This window comes from Lithobates pipiens, unplaced genomic scaffold (assembly GCF_037356315.1).
Source record: "Lithobates pipiens isolate NorthernLeopardFrog02 unplaced genomic scaffold, aLitPip1_a1.2 Scaffold_8, whole genome shotgun sequence".
Taxonomy (NCBI): domain Eukaryota; kingdom Metazoa; phylum Chordata; class Amphibia; order Anura; family Ranidae; genus Lithobates; species Lithobates pipiens.
In genome coordinates, this window is record NW_027507903.1 from 80,461,114 (window position 1) to 80,486,387 (window position 25,274).

General features: G+C 43.7%; 1 protein-coding gene across 2 annotated transcripts in view; it reads right to left on the reverse strand.

Annotated features, from left to right (window-relative positions):
* DNAAF4 (dynein axonemal assembly factor 4) overlaps positions 1-25,274 on the reverse strand; it is a 90,403-nt gene that overhangs the window by 21,448 nt on the left and 43,681 nt on the right. The window contains exons 5-6 of one of the 2 annotated variants that reach the window (XM_077473988.1): positions 23,262-23,386; positions 5,638-5,747 (exon numbers count right to left, since the gene is read on the reverse strand). In XM_077473988.1, the coding sequence (XP_077330114.1) occupies positions 5,638-5,747; positions 23,262-23,386 (235 nt within the window). Of the gene's footprint in view, positions 1-5,637; positions 5,748-23,261; positions 23,390-25,274 lie in introns of both variants that reach the window. The other variant, XM_077473987.1, reaches the window with a different exon arrangement.

Sequence of the window (25,274 nt, forward strand, 5' to 3'; positions counted from 1 at the left end):
AATACAAGTTTCTCTCTGACAGGGTGGTATTAGTTTGAGCTTTCCATTCTGCCCAAGTAGGGGGATGTGCTGACAACAATTTTTGCAGAACTAACCTTTGTGGTTGAAAGAGAACTCTAAAGATTAGTTTGTAAGTATTGTCAGGCATGGTAGATTCATTCAAGGTTCTCAATAAGAATGTAATTGGATATGTTGCTAAAGTTACCTGAAACACTTTAGTAATAGTGGGCAGCACCCCTTGCCAATATTTATGTAACTTGGGACATCTCCACATTATGTGGATGGGATTAGCAGGGCTCCCACCACATTTGGGGCAAAGTGGAGGGTCTCTAAATCACCAGGCATAGAGTTTTTCCAGGGTGTGACAGGTTCTAAAAAAAAAAAAAATAGTCGTGTAAACCTGTGGGTAGGAGAAAGGGACACCACAGGCAGTGTCACCAAAACCATTTCCCAGGGGTCTCCTGAAAGGTGACCTAGGTCTTTAGACCATTGCTCTCGGGCTGGTATGTAAACCTTGTCTTGAAATCTAGCATGTAATATGGTATAAAATTGAGAAATTAGCCCCTTTTTCAAGTCAGCACTTGACACTGGATTGTTGGCGTCGCATAGTGTGAGTATGCGACTGGGACTGGAGGGTGTGTCTCAATTGTAAAAATTGGAAAAACTCTTGTCGTGGAATTGTAAGTACAAAACATATTTGTTCAAATGATTTAAGGGTGCTATTATTTAGTAGTTGTGCTGATGTAATTTTGGTACAGTGTTGCATGACCGCGCAAATTGTCATTCAAAATGTTACAGTGCTGAAGGCTGAAAATTGGCCTGGGCAGGAAGGGGGTGAAAATGCCTGGTGTTGAAGTGGTTAATAAAATGTTAAAACTAATCTGCGTACTCTTTAACTCTGTGGTTAAAGTCCACATGTGTACATTGGGGGGTACCTTTTTCTAGGGCATCAATATTTGGGATGTTGGCAACAATCTGAGTTTATTTGGATGGGATCCCAATTTTCTGAAGAAAGGGTTAAGAGCGCTCATATTGTGGCACTGCTGAAGCGCTTTGCAGGCCCTTTGCAGGCGCTTCAGCAGCGCTGCCCATTCATTTCAATGGGCAGGACGTTTTGTGAGCAGTGTATACACCGCTCCAACTCTGCCAAAAAGATGCTGCTTGCATGACTTTTTTGTCCTGTCCTGCAAGCCCTCCGACCCAGTGTGAATGCACTTGGGCTTTCACACTGGGGTGACTTGAGAGGCGCTTTTCAGGCGTTATTTTTAGCACTAAAATGCCTGAAAAGCGCCCCAGTGTGAAAGGGGTCTTGGTCTTATCTAGCTAGCAGTATAGCCGGAGCCCTTGTCACCAGTGTCTCATGCTGCCCTGCACCAGAGTGGCAGTTGGAGCTGTAACGGTTTCTGTTGACCAAAGCCTCCATCTTCACTTCATGACCACTTTTTAGTCAACTGGCTCACTGAAAATTTGCTGCACGTCCTCAATTGTGGGACACGTCTGTGACAAGACGCTCGAGTATTACTGAAGAGTTGCAGGAATTTTCGGCAATGGAAAAGAAATATATACTTGTTGTAGTGGCTGAAATCCTAATGCTTTTTCTGCTGGCACCACTATTAGATACTGAATTCGGGACACCAGCAGCGTTGGAAGAAGATTTCACCAACATAGAAAATAACACAGCTGTAATGGAAGAGTTTTTTGCCTACATTGCAGATAACACAGCAGAGATTGAAGGTCGCACTACAATGTGTGAGCTTTATAAGTTCACAGCTGAAGCAATTCATCATATACTCCTTACAGCAGCAATCTATTTTTATGGACAACCCTTCTGGGATAGATAATGGTGAATCTATGCTCAATATGGACACATATCCAAAAAGGTATGAATGGTCATGGTCTTTAATCTATGAATGGAATGGTCTTTAATCTGTTATTTACACCTCTAACTTATTGTTAGACAGAATACAGCAATAAAAATGTACTTGGGTTCAAATACCTCTGTACTCTATTCAAAACCCCCCCCAAAAAAAAAGGTTTTGGTTTTAGAAATAATTTAACAATCTTGCTGGGTGGATAAATACAAAGTAAATATACCGCTACAATATGTACCTTCTTGGAAATAATATCAGGCTACCTACTGTGCTGGTCATGGTCAACAGCAGAATTTGGTCACAAGATTGCTACTAAAGAGGAGAATCACATGACCAAATGCCTTGGCTATTAGTTACCAGACTGACACAGTAAAGGGCCTCAAGGCAAGGTGTCTTCTCTCAAAAAAACAACTATTTCTGTCTGTTACTTTTAATGTACCCGCCGAGCAAAGCCATTGTCATAGCTTTCAAGTGGAACTAAAGTTCTGGTGTTACAAATGGCAAGCTGGCAGGCTCTTTATTGCAAAAGAGACATGCAAAGTCTTTTCTGCAATAGGATATACCTCCCTGCCTGCTCACTGTCTTCTACGGCATGTAAACGGAGTTGTGCGTGTGCAGTTCACCTTACACCGCCGGCATAGTTTCTGTGTGTCAGGATGAATGACTCCTGTGCATGCGCAGGAGCAACATCATCCCGCGCCAGTCAATGTACAAAGACTGGCACACAGCAGTAGATGCCAGTGTTCTATCAGAATCAGCGACCGGTCAGATTAGGTAACGGAAGTGACGTTTCGTCAGCTGCGCATGGGTCCACCGCTACCAGGTTTGCTAATCTGACAGAACACCTGCAGTCAGAAGAAGGCGACAGCGGACATCTTGGTACACCCAGCTATGTCTTGAATTTCACAGTAATTTTAGCAATAAAGTGAGCGTACATAAATAAATATAGTATATTGACATCTGTGATTATGTTTTGATGTTACATTGTGAAAGAAGCTGGACACCAGCAGTAGGAGTAGGAAGGTGGCGGAGGCCATGTTGGTACACCGTGCACTGCTTAGCGCTAAACCTTTAGCCTTTCATAATGTAACATCCAAATAGCATCACAGATGTCAATATACAATATTTAATTTATATACAATCACTTTATTGCTAAAATTACTGTGAAATTCAACACATAGCTGGGTGTACTAAGATGTCCGCTGCCTTCTTCTGACTGCAGGTCTTCTGTCTGATTAGCAAACCTGGTAGCGGTGGACGCATGCGCAGCTGAAAAAACGTCACTTCCGTTATGTTTCACTAAGCTCAGGAGAAAATTCTCTTGCAAAATGAACAGCCGATTTGCCTTTAGTAAATCAACAGCAAGGTCTATGTGCAGCAGGATGCAGAAGTGTAGCAATAATACTGTGAAATGACTGTTGGTAAAGTTGCCAGTAAAGTATTTCATTGGTCAATATTACCAGCCAAGTTTGCTGGCTGCTATTAGGAAGTGTTTAGGGAGAAAGACCCCCAAACACTTCCTAACATTAGTGGACTGTAGACATTAGACAGAATCAGATAATGAGACTAATATTGATATTCTCTATTAATGTTTAGGGCTTCCTTTGTACTTTCTCCAACTGAAGATGAAGACCAATCTACTACAAGCTGAATATTCAACTCACTTTGAATAACGTTCAGACTGGCATTTCAAGTTGCTTATGTTTGTGTCTGTTAGAAGAAAAAATGTTCAATGATAAAAACAGACTAAATTGCTTATTTAATTTTTTTTTATTTATTGAATTAAATTTTATTGAACAACACTTTGAGCAATTCTATTATTCACTTGTTTCCTATCTTATGGACTGCTTTGGGTCAAATGATTTATATTTGTTGATTTTTTTTAAGGTAAACTAAAACTAAAAGTTTTATATGTAATATTATATACACACACACATACATATATATATATATATATATATATATATATATATATTTATTATACACACACACACACATATATATATATATATATATATATATATATATATATATATATATACACTGAGCCAAATGATAAACGCAACACTTGTGTTTGCCCCTATTTATCATGTGCTGAACTCAAAGACCTACGACTTTTTCTATGTACACAAAAGGCATATTTCTCTCAAATATTGTTCACAAAGCTGTCTAAATCTGTGTTAGTGAGCACTTCTCCTTCGCCAAGATAATCCATCCACCTCACAGGTGTGGCATATCAAGATGCTGATTAGACAGCATGATTATTGCACAGGTGTGTCTTAGGCTGGCCACAATAAAAGGCCACTCTAAAATGTGCAGTTTTACTGTATGGGGAGGGGGAGGGGGGGGGGGGGTCTGAAAACCAGTCAGTATCTGGTGTGACCACCATTTGCCTCACGCAGTGCAGCACATCTCCTTCACATACAGTTGATCAGGTTGTTGATTGTGGCCTGTGGAATGTTGGTCCATTCATCTTCAATGGCTGTGCGAAGTTGCTGGATATTGGCAGGAACTGGGACACGCTGACGTATACGTTGATCCAGAGCATTCCAAACATGCTCAATGGGTGACATGCTCGGTGAGTATGCTGGTCATGCAAGAACTGGGATATTTTCAGCTTGCAACATAGGGCTGTGCATTATCATGCTGCAACATGAGGTGATGGTCGTGGATGAATGGCACAACAATGGGCCTCAGGATCCTGTCACAGGTTCTCTGAGCATTCAAAAAGCCATCAATAAAATGCACCTGTGTTCATTGTCCATAGCATACGCCTGCCCATACCATAACCCCACCCCCACCATGGGCCACTTGATCCACAACGTTGACCTCAGCAAACCGCTCACCCACACAATGCCATACAAGCTGTCTGCCATCTGCCCTGTACAGTACTGCCCTCTCCAAAGTGCCAGACACCATCGAATATGAGCATTTCCCCACTCAAATCGGTTACGATGAAGAACTGCAGTCAGGTCAAGACCCCGATGAGCATTTTCTCCTTATAAATACACATTAAGTCTCATTTGATATCCTGTCAAGGTTAATACAGTCTAGACAGAATTCATATCTAAAAACTAACAGTTTGTACATATATAAAACGTAGAGGATATCAAATATATAACCGAAACTTAAGTATGTTCTGGTGCTCTACATGTTTCGCGTTTTTTGAATAACGCTTCTTCAGGATAGCAATATTATTTCTTCGTGGATATGCCCCAGGAGAGGACAGAACCAGAAAGGAAACAAAGAAAATTGAAAGAGGGGGAAAAAAAAATGTTTTCCCAAGGGGATTAAAAATAATACAGATTTAAGTTGGTGAAACCACTTCAATTTGCATTGAGCCCTAAGGCTTCACATAGGAAATTCAGGCGAATGTTTGAACATTCTTCCACAAGCACATTTGTGAGGTCAGGCACTGATGTTGGATGAGAAAGCCTGGCTCACAGTCTCCACTCTAATTCATCCCAAAGGTGTTCTATTGGGTTGAGATCAGGACTCTGTGCAGGCCAGTCAAGTTCCTCCACCCCAAACGCGCTCATCCATGTCTTTATGGACTTTGCTAAGGGTGGGCCAACTCAATATTGAATCCTACAGACCAAGACTGGGATGCCATTACAGTTCCATGCCATTACAGTAAGAGAAACATAATGCCATCTATCTCTTTTTCTCAAAGCACAAGAATTAGTTACTCTCTAACTTTCTATACGTCACTTTTCAGGAATAGCGGCTTTCTTGCATTTCATAGAAAACGGTATAATAGACGTACTTTGCTTTGTCCTTCAGCCATTCAGGGTTTTTTTCTTCTTCCTTTAAGTCTTGAATCTCAAGGCTGTCCGTGTTAATGGCTCTGCGCGCTGCTGCCTGCTTCTGCAACCACTATAATACAAATCAGAAAATGACCATGGCGTGATCTTTCACAGACAACATTCTTTTTTGTATTAAAAGTTCTCCACTGCAAAAGGACAACTTTTAATAGACATCTTGAGTTTACAGAAATGAAGTCAGAGATAAGCCAGAGATTCAAGGCTTATTGTATTATGTCTGGTGACATTCTATGAAGGTGCTGTGTGAGCAGTACGGACCAAAATGTGTCTACAGTGTTCAATGCTCAACAGAAAAAAGTTCCATAACTACCAGCCTGTTTTATTCTGCCAACAACCCCATAAATACATTTGCTGCAAAAGAAGTTATGTATGAGCAGGATTTAGATTTTGTTAGAATTTCAGAGACTTGGTTTAACAGCTCCCATGATTGGCTGGCAACCATTCAAGGGTATTTCCTATATCACAGAGATAGGGAGCTGGGGGGGAGGGGTATGCCTGTATATCAAGAATGATGTACAAGTGAATGTGAGAGACAGTGTTGCCAACCTACGAGACTGGAAATTTACTGACACGATAGCCAAAATTTACTGGCACAGCAAAATTTTACCGGCATTTACAAAATTGACAAAATTATAGTTTCACATTTCAGTATTTAGACCACAAACGAGTACAATAAGCAATTAGAAATGTGATTTAAGGTGGATTTTAAGGCAAAAAACATTTAAATATTTAACCACTTGCTTACTGGGCACTTAAACACCCTCCTGCCCAGACCAATTTTCAGCTTTCGGTGCTCTCACACTTTGAATGACTATTACTCAGTCATGCAACACTGTACCCAAATGAATTTTTTGTCCTTTTTTTCCCACAAATAGAGCTTTCTTTTGGTGGTATTTGATCACCTCTGGGGTTTTTATTTTTTGCGCTATAAATGAAAAAAGACCGAAAATTTTGAAAAAAAACGCATATTTCTTTGTTTCTGTGACAGAATTATGCAAATTATTAATTTTTCTTCATAAATTTTGGCCACAATTTATACTGCTACATATCTTTGGTAAAAATAACCCAAATTAGTGGATATTATTTGGTCTTTGTGAAAGTTAAAGAGTCTACAAGCTGTGGTGCGAATCGCACAAAATTGATCACATCTGATGTACTGGTGGCCTATCTCGCTTCTTGTGACCCGAACAATTTAGGAAAGTACAAATACCCCCCAATTGACCCCTTTTTGGAAAGTAGACATTCCAAGGTATTTAGTAAGAGGCATAGTGAGCTTTTTGATGTTGTCATTTTTTTCCCACAATTCTTTGCTAAATTAATATTTTTCATTTTTTTTTCTCTCCACAAAATTGTCATTGTAATAGGTTATTTCTCTCACATGGCATGTGTATACCACAAATGACACCCCCCAAAAAATTCTGCTACTTCTCCTGAGTATTACAATACCACATGTGTGGGACTTTTTCACAGCCTGGCCACATAGAGAGGCCCAACATGCAGGTAGCGCCATCATGTGTTCTAGGAACATAAATTACACATCTAACTTGTTGACTATTTATTACACTTTTGAAGCACCAGGCACCAGTGACACGTGACACTGATGACAGATGGCACTGATACGTGGCAATGATGACACTTATACGTGGCACTGATGACAGATGGCACTAATATGTGGCACTGATGACAGATGGCACTAATATGTGGCACTGATGACACGTGGCACTAATATGTGGCACTGATGACACGTGGCACTAATACGTGGCACTAATACGTGGCACTGATGACAGATGGCACTAATACGTGGCACTAATACGTGCCACCGATGACAGATGGCACTAATACATGGCATCGATGACGCGTGACACTGATGACAGATGGCACTGATAAGTGGCATTGATGACACGTGACACTGACAGCACTAATACGTGGCACTGATGACAGATGGCACTATGTGGTACTGATGACACATGGCACTGATGACAGATGGCACTGGGGACAAATGGCACTGACAACAGGTGGCACTGGGGGCAGGTGGAACTGGGGGCAGGTAGCACTGGGGTGGATGGCACTGGGGGCAGGTAGCACTGGGGTGGATGGCACTGGGGTGGATGGCACTGGGGACAGGTAGCACTTGGGTGGATGGCACTGGGGCGGATGGCACTGCTGGGGGAGGATGGCACTTTTTTTTTTTACTTTTTTTTTTATCAACTCAAAGCAGAACGGCTGCCGCTGCAGCCGTTCATCTCTCCCCTCTCCCACTCTGTCTGTGTGAGGAGGGAGAGCGGCGCTGAGATATGATCTCATATGTTTACATATGAGATCATCTCCCATTGGACACGCCAATCGCGCTGTAAACGGCCGCTGTGATTGGCCGTTTACAGCGATCTGTGTTTGCCTATCCCCGGGGGACATGGCGAACACAGAACTTCCGCGATGCATGCCCACGGCGGCGCGCATTGCGGAAGTAAACATTAGGACGTCCAGGGATGGCCACCCGGACGAAAGCGCCTGCTCTACGGCCGTCATTCGGCTATAGGGCAGGCGCGAGGTGGTTAATAACATTTAATATATATTTTTTTCTAAATAGTAAGTGAGTAGGGACAGGACAAGAAATTAGAATGGGCAGGCACACATGCATGAAATTGACTCTCACGGTGACACTGACAGCAGCACAGATGACCATGACACCTCACTGACATGACACGTCCCCTTATGAGTCACAGTAACAGTCTCTCTCCATGGCAGGTGGTCCCTTCAGTCCACTCCAGTCCAAACGGCACTGACAGTCCCACTCTCGGCTTCCCTTGCTCCCGAAGACCCGCACACAAGGCTTCAGCCACTCCCCTAGGCCTCCTTGCATCACATGACATGCTCAGGCACTGCCTCCACCAGACCCCCCCCCCCCCCATTTGCGCCGCCCAAACACACTAGCATGCACTCGGATGGTCGCGGCTGGTGCCGAACCAGACCTGTGTATGCGCAGGGCAGAGCTTTCCTTTTACTGTCATTTACTGACAGGAGAAAAATGACTGTTTTTTACTGGCTGCCAGTAAAGATACTGGAGGTTGGCAACACTGGTGAGGGACGAGATCATTAATGGAGCACGGGAGGAGGTGCAATCCTTATGGGTAGAGTTACAAAGGGAGGAAACCAAGGGGAAAGTATTACTGGGAGTATGCTATAAGACCCTTAACCAGAGGGAGGCGGATCTCCTAGCACAGTTTGGAATGAGAAGTGTCATTATAATGGGGAAAGAAAAAGGGGGGTTTGGGACTTTATATGAGGCACACAGCTAAAATGAACAATCCAATGGATATATAATAATAATGATTGTTTATTACATATGAGCATACATACACATAAAACAGTACAACTATAAATATATATATATATATATATATATATATATATATATATATATATATAGATAGATGTCTCAATAAATATCATCTGTATAGTTCATAAATATGTACAGAATTGTTCCAACTTGATACACATTGTAATGAACCTAACGTGTGTATACCCAGAGTAAACAAACATGGTAACATGATATTATTAATGGGAATGATTCTTTATAATAAAATGATAAAATTCTAATATTGCACATGATTACTGTGACGTAGCATTGTAAGAAAGCTCTATGCGTTTCGTGGACATATTGTCACTCATCAGGAGCAGATGCAGATTTAACGTATCTCTAATAGAATAAAAATGGCAAAATAGTATGATGATCGATAAAAAAAAAAAAAAAAAAAAAAAAAAGGGAGGAGAAGAAAAAGGGGGGGGGAAGAGGGGGAACAACAATGGATCTCAAATGCTCTTACCTACCCGTAGCACGTGGGTAAAACATATTGATGATAACAACGGCTGGAGGCACTGAAGGAGACATCACTCCCAGGAACTAGGTAGTAATAACTGTGGCAAAACGGTGGCACCAACACCAATGAGTAAACATGGAATGAACTTCTCAGTTATCAGCTGTCATATCACAGCTGATAACTGGGGAGTTAATTCCATGTTTACTCATTGGTGTTGGTGCAATTACGTACATATTTATGAACTATACAGATGATATTTATTGAGACCTATACTGTATATATATATATATATATATATATATATATATATATATATATTGTGAGGGGTTAGCTCGGTAGCGGGTGTGTGTGACCCCCTGGATGGGTTCACAACACAAAGTCAGGCACAGCAGACAGCGGTGTAGGTGCAAAAAACAAAAGATCCGGTTTATTTAGGCTACATGCAGTGATACATATAACAGCCAAACAAAATAAAACAAGAAAATAAATCCTGGTCAGCTTGACCTCTAACTACACACGTAGACTCCCTGTCTAACAACTGGGTGCAGCCTTGTGCTGCCCTAGTCCCTGTCCCTATTGTAGGGGTTTGCCACACAGGCGTTAACTCACCGCACAGAACAGATCTCAGACTCCCCAGTCTATACACACAAAACTGGTTCCAGGATGGAGTATCTCCCTATGCATGCTGGGGTTTTTTGTAGAGGCCTTAATGAGCCCACTTAATACAGCTGGGCTCATTAACTCTTCCCCTCTAATTGTAAAAGTCTGCATACAGCCTGAATCTAGGACACACATATTTCCCATCCTGAATACAACCAGGTGATTTTACCTGCGTGCTGCCACATACCCCCCCCCCCCTCTTGTTTCAACCTTGGGGTTGTAACACAAGCAGCCAGACACGCATGTATCCGAGACAAAGCATCCACATTCCCCATTTTAACACCAAGGCGATGCTTAACTGTAAAGTTAAATTCCTGTAGGGCCAGGAACCACCTATTTACCCTTCTATTGTTCTCCTTGTTTTGAGCCATCCACTTTAAAGGAGCGTGATCAGTCACCAGGTCAAAGTGCCTACCTAGCAGATAGTACCGAAGGGAATCTAGAGCCCACTTCACTGCTAAACATTCCTTCTCAATCGTGGAGTAATTTACCTCATGGGACTTCAACTTCCTGCTGAGGTAAATGACTGGGTGCTCTTCCCCGTTCCAGACCTGGGATAACACTGCTCCTAACCCAACGTCTGAGGCATCAGTTTGTACAACAAAGTCCTTAGAGAAGTCTGGTGAGTACAACACTGGCTGGCTACATAAGGCTGTTTTTAAGGACTGAAATGCTTTCTCAGCCTCTGGGGACCATTTAACCATGACCGACTCTTTCCCTTTTGTCAGGTTGGTGAGGGGCACAGCCTGAGAAGCAAAATGGGGAATGAAGCGTCGATAATAGCCAGCGATTCCCAGAAAGGCTCGTACCTGTTTCTTGCTGTTGGGACGTGGCCAACTCTGTATGGCCTCGACTTTATTGACTTGGGGTTTTATCACCCCCCTCCCAATAGTGTACCCAAGATATTTGGCCTCCTCCTGTCCAATGGTACACTTCTTTGGATTGGCCGTAAACCCAGCTTCCCGGATAGAGTCTAGGACTGCTTGTACTTTTGGCAAATGTGAGACCCAGTCTGTGCTATGGATAATCACATCATCCAGGTAAGCTGCAGCATATTTCTGATGGGGCCTCAGAATCTTATCCATTTTCCGTTGGAATGTTGCCGGTGCATTCTGTAACCCAAACGGCATTCTCTTATATTGGAATGCCCCATCTGGGGTTACAAACGCAGTTTTCTCCTTGGCCGATTCGGCCAGGGGAATTTGCCAATACCCTTTGGTGAGATCAAGAGTTGTCATATATCGGGCTGTTCCCAGCCGGTCAATCAACTCATCTATACGCGGCATGGGGTAGGTGTCAAATTTTGTAACTTTATTCAATTGTCGAAAATCATTACAAAACCGCCAGCTCCCATCAGGTTTGGGCACTAGTACGATAGGACTGGACCAGTCACTCTGGGACTCCTCTATCACACCCAATTCCAACATCCTTTGAACCTCCCCACGTATTGCCTCCCGTCGGGCCTCTGGTATTCTATAAGGTTTTAGTTTTACCCTTTCTCCTGGCGGGGTGATAATGTCATGCTCTACGCCAGATGTTTGTCCCGGAAGATCAGAGAAAATCTTTTTGTTACGAAGTACAAACTCTTTAACCTCCTGTTGTTGGGGTTTCGATAAGGTGTCTGCTATTCCAACCTCAGGAACTAAGCAATTAGGCTGTACTTGTGACAAAGTCTCTGCGACTAGGGATTCCCTATCTCTCCAGGCTTTCAGCAGATTGACGTGATAGATCTGCTCCGGCTTTCGCCTTCCTGGCTGTCTAACCCTGTAGTTCACCTCACTAATTTTTTCAATTACTTCATATGGACCTTGCCATTTGGCCAGAAATTTGCTTTCAACCGTAGGGACTAGCACCAAGACCCTATCCCCCGGGGAAAAAGTACGTGTCTTGGCCCCACGGTTGTACACTCTCTGCTGTGCTAACTGTGCTTGGGTTAAATGTTCCTTTACAATTGGCATTACCTGTGCAATTCTATCTTGCATCAGGGCGACATGCTCAATCACACTCCTGTGAGGAGAACTCTCATTTTCCCAAGTTTCCTTGGCGATATCCAGCAGCCCTCTTGGGTGTCTCCCATAGAGCAACTCGAAGGGTGAGAAACCCGTAGAGGATTGGGGTACCTCCCTAATGGCAAACATCAGATAGGGTATTAGACAATCCCAATTCTTTCCATCTCTATCCACCACCTTCTTTAACATTTGTTTTAGGGTTTTGTTGAATCTTTCAACCAACCCATCTGTTTGGGGGTGATACACAGATGTACGCAATTGCTTCACTTTGTACAACTTGCATAATTCTTTCATAACCCGGGACATAAAGGGTGTACCTTGGTCCGTAAGCAGTTCTTTACAAATACCCAGGCGGCTAAAAACAAGAGATAGCTCTTTGGCTATGGTTTTGGCCGAGGTATTTCGGAGAGGAATTGCTTCCGGATAACGGGTGGCATAGTCCAATATAACCAAAATGTACTGATGCCCCCTGGCGGACTTCATTATCGGACCTACCAAATCCATTGCGATCCTTTCAAAGGGGACCTCAATGATAGGAAGAGGTACCAGCGGGTTACGGAAATGTGGCATAGGTGCCGACTTCTGACACACAGGGCAGGAGGAACAATAATTTTCTATTTCCTTCATGACCCCAGGCCAATAGAATCTCTGCAATACCCTCTCTCTGGTTTTCTCTGTCCCCAGATGACCTCCCAGAATGTGCCCATGGGCCAATTCTAACACCAACTTCCTGTAAGGTTTGGACACTACAAGTTGCTCAATGGTTTCTTCTGCCCTTTGAGCCACTCGATACAGCAGGTCCCTTTCCATAGTGAAGTAAGGATAAGTGCAAGTCTTATCTGGGTTCACTAACTCGCCATCTATTTTCACCACATTTTCCCGTGCCTTTATTAGGGTGGGGTCTTTTAACTGTTCTGTGGCAAAATTTTCCCTGTGAACCTCAAGATCCGAAAACTCCACAGACGGCATGTTTTCATCTGAGGATGTTGGCTCCTCCCCAGTTTCTCGAGTTTCCCCCGCCAATACCGACAAGGGAAATTCAGGAGAGTCCTCACCACCCCTAGAGGAATTCTGGTCATCTTCCTGGTTTATAGGGGCACCAGTGGGGGGCTCAGGACAATCCCAGAGTTCCCAGAATTTTGGAAAATCCCTTCCCACAATAGCATCATGTGGTAAGTGAGACACTAACCCCACCTGATGAGAAAGGTTACCTTTGGGGGTCTCAAAAAACACTGAAGTTACAGGATACTCTCGGGTGTCCCCATGCACACAAATAACAGCCACCCTGTTCTTCCCAGAGACCTCTGTAGTAACTAATTCAGCTTTTATCAACGTTACCAGGCTACCTGAATCCAGCAACACATCAACATTTCTACCATTAATACACATTTTACATAAATGTTTCTCAGGTCCCCGAATGGCAGTGCATGCAACTGTCGCAAACAGCGACTGACGTCTCTCCCTTATAAAGTCACATTGCATAGGCTCATCCACAACTGGGCAATTGGCTGCAATATGTCCCTCTTGCCGGCAGCGGTAGCAAATAATCTTTTTCGCTGCCTCTTGCAGCATGGGCTTCCTGGGCTGCTCCCGCCAGACCTTAGGTAGAACTCCCACCCTCTCACTCTCTCCACCCTCACCCCTTGGAGTCATCTTACCCGCCACTGGGGATGATCTGGTCTTAGAGGGGAAAGTCCGTGAGTCCCTGGAAGAGGTGGTCAGGTTCTCTGTAGCCAAGTACCTCTCAACCAGATCCACAAGTTTATCTGCATTTTCTGGGTCTCCATGGCTTACCCATTTTTGGATGGCAGTAGGAAGAGCTCTCAGGAAACGATCCATAACCACACGTTCCACAATGTTTGGTGCGGTCAAAATCTCTGGCTGCAGCCACTTCCTGCTCAGGTGGATGAGATCATACATTTGAGATCTGGGGGGTTTTCCAACCTGAAAAGTCCAATTATGCACACGCTGAGCCCGGACGGCCAGGGTGACACCCAGCCGTGCCAATATTTGTTTTTAGTACCACATAGTCTTTTGCTTGGTCAGGCTCCAGGTCATAATAAGCTTTCTGCGATTCCCCAGTTAACAGAGGGGCCACCAGTCCAGCCCACTGCTCCTTAGGCCACTTTTCCCTTTCAGCAGTCCTTTCAAATGTGGTCAAAAACACCTCCGGATCATCCTCTCCAGTCATTTTTGTCAGTAAACGGCTCACACCAAAGGATGCGGTATTATTGTAACCACTTGCTTCATTGGTCTGCGGACGTTGCTGTATCAATGTCTCTATTTGCTGTTGAAAGCTCTGCTCTTGCTTCTGCAACAGGTCTATGAAGCGGGCTTCAGATCGCTGCTGGGCTTGTTGCTGAGCTTCCAAACTCTGCTGCAAAGTTGCATTTATCTGCTGCTGATTTGCATTTGTCTGCTGCTGGGCTTGTTGCTGAGCTTCCATACTCTGCTGATGAGCTTTCTGCTGGGCTGCAAGGCTCTTTTGTAAAGCCGCATTTGTTTGCTGCTGATTTGCATTTGCTTGCTGCTGATTTGCATTTGCTAGAGCCAGCTGTCTCAGTATCTCCTCCATGCTGGCCTTTAAAAAAAAATTTAAAAAAAACTGCCAAAATTCTCCACCAACTGTGAGGGGTTACCTCGGTAGCGGGTGTGTGTGACCCCCTGGATGGGTTCACAACACAAAGTCAGGCACAGCAGACAGCGGTGTAGGTGCAAAAAACAAAAGATCCGGTTTATTTAGGCTACATGCAGTGATACATATAACAGCCAAACAAAATAAAACAAGAAAATAAATCCTGGTCAGCTTGACCTCTAACTACACATGTAGACTCCCTGTCTAACAACTGGGTGCAGCCTTGTGCTGCCCCAGTCCCTGTCCCTATTGTAGGGGTTTGCCACACAGGCGTTAACTCACCGCACAGAACAGATCTCAGACTCCCCAGTCTATACACACAAAACTGGTTCCAGGATGGAGCATCTCCCTATGCATGCTGGTTTTTTTTGTAGAGGCCTTAATGAGCTCACTTAATACAGCTGGGCTCATTAACTCTTCCCCTCTAATTGTAAAAGTCTGCATACAGCCTGAATCTAGGACACACATATTTCCCATCCTGAATACAACCAGGTGATTTTACCTGCGTGCTGCCACAATATATATATATATATATATATATATATATAAAATTTCTACTGTTTTATGTGTATTATGCTCATATGTAATAAACAATCATTATTATTATATATTATATATCTATTGGGTTGTTCATTTTAGCTGTGTGCCTCATATAAAAGTCCCAAAAACCAACCCCCCCCCCCCTTTCCTTTCAACATGTACCAGGGATGTAGGTATACGAATAGACATGGCCTCATATAAAAGATAAAGTCCCAACCTTTTCCTTCCTTGTTTTCATTATAATAGGGGATTTTAATTCTCCAGACATAGACTGGGTGGAAGGAACCATGCATTCGGCTAAGGGTCGCCATTTTCTAAATGTCTTGCAGGACAATTTCATGGGTCAGATGATAAATGCACCAACAAGAAACAATGCGTTACTCGACCTACTGATTCCTAACAATACAGACCTGATTGTGGATGTGGAAATACAGGGCAATGTATAAAAAAGCAAGCACAGCTCAATTTGTTTAAGCACAAACCACACAAATAGGGAACACAAGGGTAATACAAAGACACTGAATTTCAAAAGGGCCAACTTCTCTAAACTGCTCTCCTTGCTAGAAGATATTAAATGGGATAAAATCCTGGGAACAAAGAACATGGAGGAAAAGTGGGAGTGCTTTAAGAGCATATTGAAAAAAGGTACTGGCCAGTAATAAAAGTCCTGGGTAGCTTAACTCCATTGTAAAAGAAATTCTTTAAGTATATAAATAGTAAGAAAGGGAGGTCAGAAAATATTGGCCCCATAAAAAATGATGTAGGCAATCTGTTTACAAAAGATGAAGAGATGGCGAAAGTTTTCAATTTATTCTTCTCCTTAGTCTTCACAAGGAAAATGGGGGGATTCAGTAACCAAGACTGCAATATTTATCCTCATGACATGACACAGGAAGCTCCCTCATGGCTAACAGAGGATAGAATTAAAAATAGACTTAACATAACATTAATAAGTCACCGGGACCAGATGGCTTACACCCAAGGGTCCTAAAGGAACTCAGTCAAGCGAATGCCAGACCATTGTTTCTAATTTTTACAGTCTATTGACTGGAATGGTATCAGCTGATTGGAGAAAAGCCAATGTAGCACCAATATTTAAAAAAAAGGCCAAGATATATCCCTGGGAACAATAGACCAGTTAGCCTAACATCAATAGTTTGCAAGCTCTTGGAGGGGATAATAAGGGACTATATACAAGATTTTAGTAATAAAGGCGATATTATTAGCAGTAATCAGCATGGATTCATGAAGAATTGTTCTTGTCAAACCAACCTTACAAACCACTTTGACCTACAGGTAAGCCTAGATTAAGGCTTACCTGTAGGTCCAAGAAATATCTCCTAAACCTATACGGTTTAGGAGATATATGGTTTAGGAGATATTTGCGCCATAGACAGCGGTGCGCAGGCGCACTGAGCGCGGCATTTCCAACAACGCGTGTCGGCTCCCATGCGCATGCGCGGGAGTGACGTCATTGCGGCTCCGCCGAATGACAGCGGCGGAGCTGCGAGACCCCACCGAAAAGATGGATGCGCTGGACTACAGGGGACAGCGGTGACATCGCTGGCTCCTGTGTCAGGTAAGTGACACATAATGGGCTACTATGCGATGCATAGTAGTTCATTATGCTTTGCCTTTGCAGGGAATGAAAGAGGAAGTAAACCCATCAGGGTTTACTTCCTCTTTAACCTTCTATGAGGAGGAGAGCTGCCATCTAGATAAAGGAAGGCCTGTAGATGTGGTTTATCTGGATTTTGCAGAGGTATTCGATACAGTTCCCCATAAATATCTACTATACAAATGAAGGTCAGTCGGCATGGACCAAAGGGTGAGTACATCAGTCAGCGCCTAGAGGCGATTCAGTTCGCATTGTGCGCTATACAAGTATTTCATTCATTCATTCATATGGATTGAAAACTGGCTACGGGGGTGAGTCCAGAGGGTGGTGAAAGCGGGGTCCCTCAGGGATCTGTCCTGGGACCAATCCTATTTAGTTTATGCATAAACGATCTGGAGGATGAGATAAAAAGCTCAATCTCAGTTTTGCGGTCAATACTAGGCTGAGGGCCACAGGACAAATTTTCACATCCAATGGGGGCCGCATGCAAACTGTCCTTTCCCCCAGCATTGGTGTCAGCAGACGCAATATTAACCCCCAGCATTGGTGTCAGCAAACGCAATATTAACCCCCAGCACTGGTGTCAGAAGACGCAATATTAACCCCCAGCACTGGTGTCAGCAGATGCAATATTAACCCCCAACACTCCACAAAATACCCCCACACTCCTCTTCACAAATATGCCCCCCTTACACTCCACAAATACCACCCCCCCCCCATACACACATACACACACACTCCACAAATACCCACTCTTCACAAATTTCAAGCCCAGTCATGCAACTAAGGACTTTGCTCAGCCTCTGTGTGATGGCTCACTTACCTCTCCTCCTGGCAGTCAGCTGGTGGCCTGATCTTCTGCCTCCCAAGTCCTCTCCTCTTGTCAGGTCCTGGCTTCATCACAGGCCTAGTGGCAGGGCACCCTGAGAACACCACAATCTTCCACCCTGAGGTGGCAGCAGGACTCTGGATCCGGGGCCAGTGTACTATCGAAGTGCCCGCTATTGAATAGTGCCCCGGGATGATCTGAGTATGTACCATACATAACATCACAACAGCTGATTTTACCATCAGCTGTTATGATGGCGAGACGGCGCAGGCGCACAATAGCCAACAAAATTTTGGTCGCCAGATTGTGGCCCGCGTTCCTTGCGCTCCCGTGGCGAGTTCATGTCCATGATGGCCGGATTTCTACATGTTGTGGGTGGATTTATGGGCACTTGGGGGCAGAATTACATTGCCAGTGCCGCAAAACAAAACTTTATGATGGGCGCATTTCTACATTTCTTGTGGGTGGATTTATGGGCATTTTGGGGTGGAATTAAATGGGCAGTGCTGCAAAAAATTAAACTTTCTGATGGGCGGATTTTTACATTTTTACATTTCTTGTGGGCGGATTTATGGGTACTTTGGGGCGGACTATCACAAAGTTTTATTTTTTTGCAGCACTGGCCATCTGATTCCCCAAAGTGCCCATAAATCCACCCACATAAAATGTAGAAATCCACCCATTACAAAGTTTTGCAGCACTGGCCATATCATTCTGCCCCCAAGTGTCGATAAATCCGCCCACAACGTGTATAAATCCACCCATCATGGATATGAACTCGCCACGGGAGCACGGGTGAGCGCAGAGCACAATCTGACACAAAAAAAAATTCTGTCAGCTATTGTGTGCCTGTGCCATCTTGCCGTCACAATAGCTGATTTTAAAATCAGCTGTTGTGATGTTACATACGGCGCATGCGCCTTCAGCCCGGGCACTATTCGATGGGGGCATTTCTCGACAGAACAGGTGGGTCGGGCTATGGGAGGATCAGAGAGAGAAAGCTCCCAGCCACTGCCACCTGCCCAGGATCGGCCCTGCCTGCGGGCCATTTGTAACCAGTCCACAGGCTGCAAATGGCCCGTGGGCCGGTACTTTGAGACCCCTAATATAAACAAACTAATGGGGTGGGCAACTACATGGCAAATGAGGTTTAATGTAAAATAATGCATTTGGGTGCCAAAATATGAATCCAATCTACTTACTAAGGGGAGAACCACTCGGGAAAGCTAGGATGAAAAAGGGACCTGGGGGTCTGACAGGTTCAGCAATAGCATGCAATGTCAGGCAGGGCTGGATTAACGTAGGGGCTATTGGAGCTGCAGCTCCAGGCCCCTACCTTAATATAGGCCCAGCCACCCAAAACAAACACACTGCTCAAGAAAAGCAATGGGCCCTGATGGGCCCTGCATTATGCATGCACCGCCTGGGCAGGGTGGTTGGATTGATAATGGGCACCTCATGAGCAGTCCTAACGGAAGCCTGGTGCACGCCAATGCAGGTCTCTTGCAGAAATCTGGGGCTTCCATAGTGTTAGGCCTGCTCGGCTGCACTCTTTCAGCTCAGAGTGCACGCCAATGCACGGCCCTTATGTCAACCTGGCAAATCAAATGCCAGGCTTCCCTTGTTTGCATGTGCCCTTCAGAGTTTGGGCTCATGCCAACACAGGCTCTTAGAAACACAGAAAGGCCCACCAAAATCCTCAGCACCAAGCACATGATGCTCTTAATCCGTCCCTGATGTCAGGCTGCTGCAAGCAAAGCCAACAGAATATCGCCATGCATTAAAAAGGGGATTCACTCCAGAGATAAAACGACAATTCTCCCACTCTACAAGACTCTGATCCAGCCGCACCTGGAGTATGCTGTCCATTTCTGGGCACCAGTCCTCAGAAGGGATGTGCTGAACTGGAGAGGGTCCAGATAAAGGACAACAAAGCTGATAAAGGGACTGGAGGATCTAAGCTATGGGGAAAGACTACAAGCACTGAACTTATTCTCTCTGGAGAAGAGACGCTTGAGAGGGGATGATTTCAATGTACAAATACCACCTTAACGACCACAACATACAGGGATATACGATGTAATATAAACATAAAAGCACACACATAGGTTGGACTTGATGGACTTGTGCCTTTTTTCATCCTCACCAACTATGTAACTATCCATCAAAGAAGCTTTGAACTTGCATATAAAGGTGGACATTCTGGACAGACGGTAGCTCATGTCTTGATTAGGGAGGCGTCAAGCAAACCAGGGATGTTCCAGAAAAACTTCACTGTCTTATTGTGTCCAAACTTTTTAGACAGTTGCAGGTATAAGCAATAAGAATCGGTTCACACCAGAACCCAGTGGGGGAAAGGGACGTTCCATGCATATTTCCCACATTGTCCTCAAAACACATTGCCTTTGCGATCTTCTGCGGGTGGGCCAATGTAATATTAATGCCCTGTACACACGGTCGGACTTTCCGACGGAAAATGTGCGATCGGATCATGTTGTCGGAAAATCCGATCATGTGTGGGCTTCATTGGACTCTTTCCGTCTGAATTTCCGACACAAAAAGTTTGAGCTGGATCTAAAATTTTCCGACAACAAAATCCGATTGTTTAAATTCTGATCGCGTGTAGACAATTCCAACGGACAAAGTGCCGCGCATGCTCAGAATAAATTACAAGACGAAAGCTATTGGCTACTGCCCTCTTTATAGTCCCATCGTACGTGGTTTACGTCACCTCATTCTGAACGATCGGATCACTTTGTGCGACCATGTGTATGCAAGACAAGTTTGGGGCAAAATCCGTAAAAAAAAAAAAAAAAATCAGATGGATTTTGTTGTCGGAATGTCCGACTGTGTGTGTACAAGGCATAACAGCACCCCAATCTCGAGGTGTTTATGGCCACAAAGTCTGGTGCATCGTGTTTCTTAAAAGAAGTGGGGTAAACCAGTTCTCTTTTTAAGCACCAATCAATGTGGGTCCTGTTCATGGTATACCCATCTGGAAGAAGCCCCTAGGCAGACCAAGACTGTATCTCCCAGCTAGCCTTAGAAATCTCCAGTGGCACTTTGAGTCCTTGGTGGAATAAAGGGAATCCCCCCCACATTCCTAGCAGGATAAAGAAGATGCTTGGGATGAAGATGAAGCTGTGTTTTCCAGAGGATTTAATGGATAGCAAAAGACCTGCAGTTCTATGACTTAACGCATATCTAAGCCCAAAACACACAAAAAAATCGATTACTTTGCAGTTTACCAGTCCTTAGAGGTGGCACCTAATTTTCTTTTTTCAAGCTTTTACCAATTTTTTTTTTTACCTGATTATCCAGTCAGTAACACACTTCCTGTCCTGGGGTGGCAACGCTCACTCACTGTACTGCATCTATTAGGAGCAATGTTGTCACCCTAAGCAGCTTCTTTTTTTTTTGAGTAAAATTAAGAACATCTCCCCTATTTCTTAGGCCCCTTTCACGTGGGGCAGATCCGTTTGATGGACTCCGCTTGCTCAGCAGGGGATCGTTCCGCTGATCCCCCCTGAGCAGGTGGAAGACAGGTCCATCTCCGCTTACTGTGCAGAGATGGACCCGTTAGAGCCCCGCTCTCCTCTATGGGGAAACCGGATAAAAACGGACCGTCTGTTTGTTTTCATCTGATCCGCCACACGGATAGAAAATAGGACCACCATCCATCTGGATTTGGCGGACAGGAGCAGATATCAGCAGACATGTCACTGCTGACATTCGCCACTCCATAGAGGTGAATGGATGCTTCCATCAGGCCTGCCTGAGAAAACTCACAGACGGAACTGATCAGACAGCCCATGTGAAAGGGGTCTTATTTTCAATGTTAATAGTTTTATAGCTCACAGAAGATAGCATTGGTTGAACCAGATGGACTTGTGGTTTTTTTTTTCAAACAAACTAAATATGAAACGATAGGAGGAGAACAGTTGGGCAGTCAATGGTGGAGAAGGATCTGGGTGTTCTGGTAAATCATAAACTTAATAATAGCATGCAACGTCAAGTTGCGGCTTCCAAAGCGAGCACAATCCTTTCTTGTATTAAGAGCGGTATAGACTCCAGAGAGAGAGAGATTTATAATTTTTCCCCTGTACAAATCATTAGACCTCATCTGGAATATGCAGTTCAGTTTTGGGCACCGGTTTTTGAAAAGGATATTGGGGCACTGGAGAAAGTGCAGAGAAGAGCAACCAAACTGATCAGAGGCATGGAGGAGCTCAGCTTTGAGTAAAGATTTGAGGAACTGAATTCATTCTCTCTTTAGAAGAGGAAATTAAGGGGGAATATGATCACCATGTGTAAATATATAGATGGTCCATATAGTGAACTTGGTGTAGAGCTATTCACGTTAAGGCCATCATAGAGGACAAGGGGGGAACTCTTTAGGTCTGGAGGGAAAGAGATTTGATCTAAAAATACGGAAAAGGTTTCTTCACAGTAAGAGCTGTGAAAATGTGGAATAGACTCCCTCAAGAGGTGGGTGGTTCTGGCCAGCTCAGTAGATGCTTTTAAAAAAGGCCTGGATTCTTGCCTAAATGTACATACAGTAATAGAACTGGATACTAACATTTATATGTAAAGTTGATCCAGCCAATATCCGATTGCCTTTTGGGGGATCAGGAATCCCCCCCCCTTTGGCCGCTTTATTGGGGGTTTTGCCTTCATCTCAATCAACTTTGGGGATAGGATTGTATAATTTTTTCCCCCCTTCTATTTGTTAAACTAGATTGACTTTTGTCCTTTTTCAACCAAAATAACGACGTAACTATGTATGTAAGAAAAACTGATATCACTGTTTAAAATAACAGTACGATGCACAAGAAGCTGCACTGACACTGGATATCTAGAAGGATCCACAGGTATTGTTCTCTACTTGTAGGAGCGTTCTTGGCAGGAAAGAAGGAAACTGATGGAGCTAACACATCTAATGCCACACACGATCAGAATTTTGGTCGGAAAAAGCTCTGATATTTTTCCCGACAGAATGCTGAAGGGATTTTGCTCATGCCGTTTTGAATACACACGGTCACACCAAATTCCAACCGCCAAGAACGCGGTGACATACAACACGTACGACGGGACTAGAAAAAGGATGTTCAAAAGGCAGTAGCCCATAGCTTCCATCTCGTAGTTGAATCTCAGCATGTGAGAGTTTTTGTGTGTCAGAATTGCATACACACGAACGCATTTTCAGATAGGAACTTTTTCCAACCAAAAATTTAGAACACACGGTCGGAAATTCGGCCAGCAAAAGTCCAATGGAGCATACACACTATCGAATTTTCTGACCAAAAGCTCTCATCAGTCTTTTGCTGGCCGAATTTCCGATTGTGTGTACGCGGCATAAGAGCCAAAAAGCTGCCAAATATTAAAATTTTGTTCTTGGGTTTGCAGATCCTTTATTCAGTAATACACTGGCATCCTTCTGGCAATCTAGCTGCTTACCTCTTCCTCCTCTGCCAGACGAGATTCCCTGAGAGCCGTGGGGAAAACACGGGGGGTGAACTGAATTTTTATACTGCCAGTTTTCCTGGTGGGAGGCAAAACTTTTTCACTGCCAGGTTTTTCAGCTGCTGAAAAAATAAGACAGAATATTTGGTTACTTTTTTTTTTCCTTACACTTTTATCTTAGCACAATGACCACATGAAGGTCTAATTCATTCTGGTCTCTTCTGTTGTTAATTTAATGTGTTAAGTGATATCAAATTAACAATGCATGACAATGGTCTAATTCATAGGCAACCCTTTTAGAGGTTGGAAGGATTCAACTGGTTTTAATTTATAGCATATTGGTATATGAGGCTTATTGTCAGCTGATATTTCATTTATCGTGGGGGTTAGGTGGGGAGGAATCAACCTTATTTTAATCTTTTTTTTAATCAAAATGTTTTTTTATTGAGACAGTGAATGAAGTGACATTACAACTGTACAGAATATACATCCAACATTTGCAGGTCACCACTGTAAGATTATCAACATTGTCCAAACAACTTGTGAACTCGTACTCGGTGCTATATCTGATAGAATAGTAGGAAACACTCTGTTTTAGCTTTTACATTTAATTAGTCCGAGCACCTTTAAATACACACACACACACACACACACACACACACACACACAAAAAAATAAAAAACGGTTGACATTTGTTCTCTTCGCTCTAACAATAGATACAATCAATAATTTGAAATTCTATACCATCAATAACAACATTCATATTTTGATGAGAGATAGAATCTTAGCACTTGAGGACCATGAAAAGGTTATTTTGTGTCTTTTATTACATCCACCAAAATTACGCAACTGACTGAGGAAAGGGTATACCTTTTAACGGTTTAGTTGACCTTAAACCAAAGTTTCAGTTACAAAATACAGTAGTTCACCCCAGATATCCAAACACATCAATATAAATGTGCAAGTTGTTTGTTAGTCAATGTTTCCATACCAGGTGCATAGCGGGATATCAAACTTCAATGCATTTCTTAAATCAGAACCTGCTTCTTTAAGAAAAGATGGGGGAATAACGGTCTCCAAAACAGCAATCAATAAAAACAGTATTACAAATGTAAAAGAACATGGTGGCCATTTCAAAATATTGCGGCATCCAGCTCTCAAATATGTTATCCACGGAGAAGGGGCTCCATATTCCCGCCATTTAAGGGGCTAGACCAACCAAAGCTGGTCTCGTCATACACTCTCATACGCAAATGCTGCCTCATCAGATCCAACATAACCACCAAGCTTCCAAAAGTAGAATATGTGATATGATATGCAATAATCACCTCCATGGTTAAAGGATAAGTTCACTTTAAAAAAACAAAAAACAAAAAAAACAAATGCAAATTTTTTTGCAGGTAAAAAAAAAAAAGTGCATTTATTATTCTTTGTAGTAGGAGTCTGGAAAGCATTGCACCAGCGATCAGCAGATAGCCGATGCCACGCAGGTTTCCTGTACACTGTCAGTGTATCAACTTACCTCTACGGGTAAACCGATACGCCCTGACAGTAAGACGCAATGAACTACCACAGTGCTCCACAGCGCCATTGTAGTTCATTGAGAACAACAAGCCGACAGCTGCTAAGGATGTCGGGGGTTGTAGTTCATGCAGACAAACAGAGCTGTGTGTGCCTGAATGACGTGGCCATCGTGGCAGCTAGCAAGGCGAATGTCTTCCCGTACAGCTGCCAAAAGCGGGGGGGGGGGGGGGGGGCTGCAGTACTGGGAGCATGTTACATCATGTTCCACCCTAAAATCAGGTGGAACATGTAACATGTTCCCAAAAGTGAACTTATTCTTAATATAAATTAAAGCAGAGTTCTACCCAAAGGTGGAACCTCCGCTTATCTACTCCCCCCCCCCCCCTTTCAGTGCCTTCAGGAAGGTACCCTTCCCCCACATCCGAAAAGCAGCGCCTTTCCTCAGAAGTTCAGCCCCCCTCCTCCTTCCAAAGCCACTGGGCC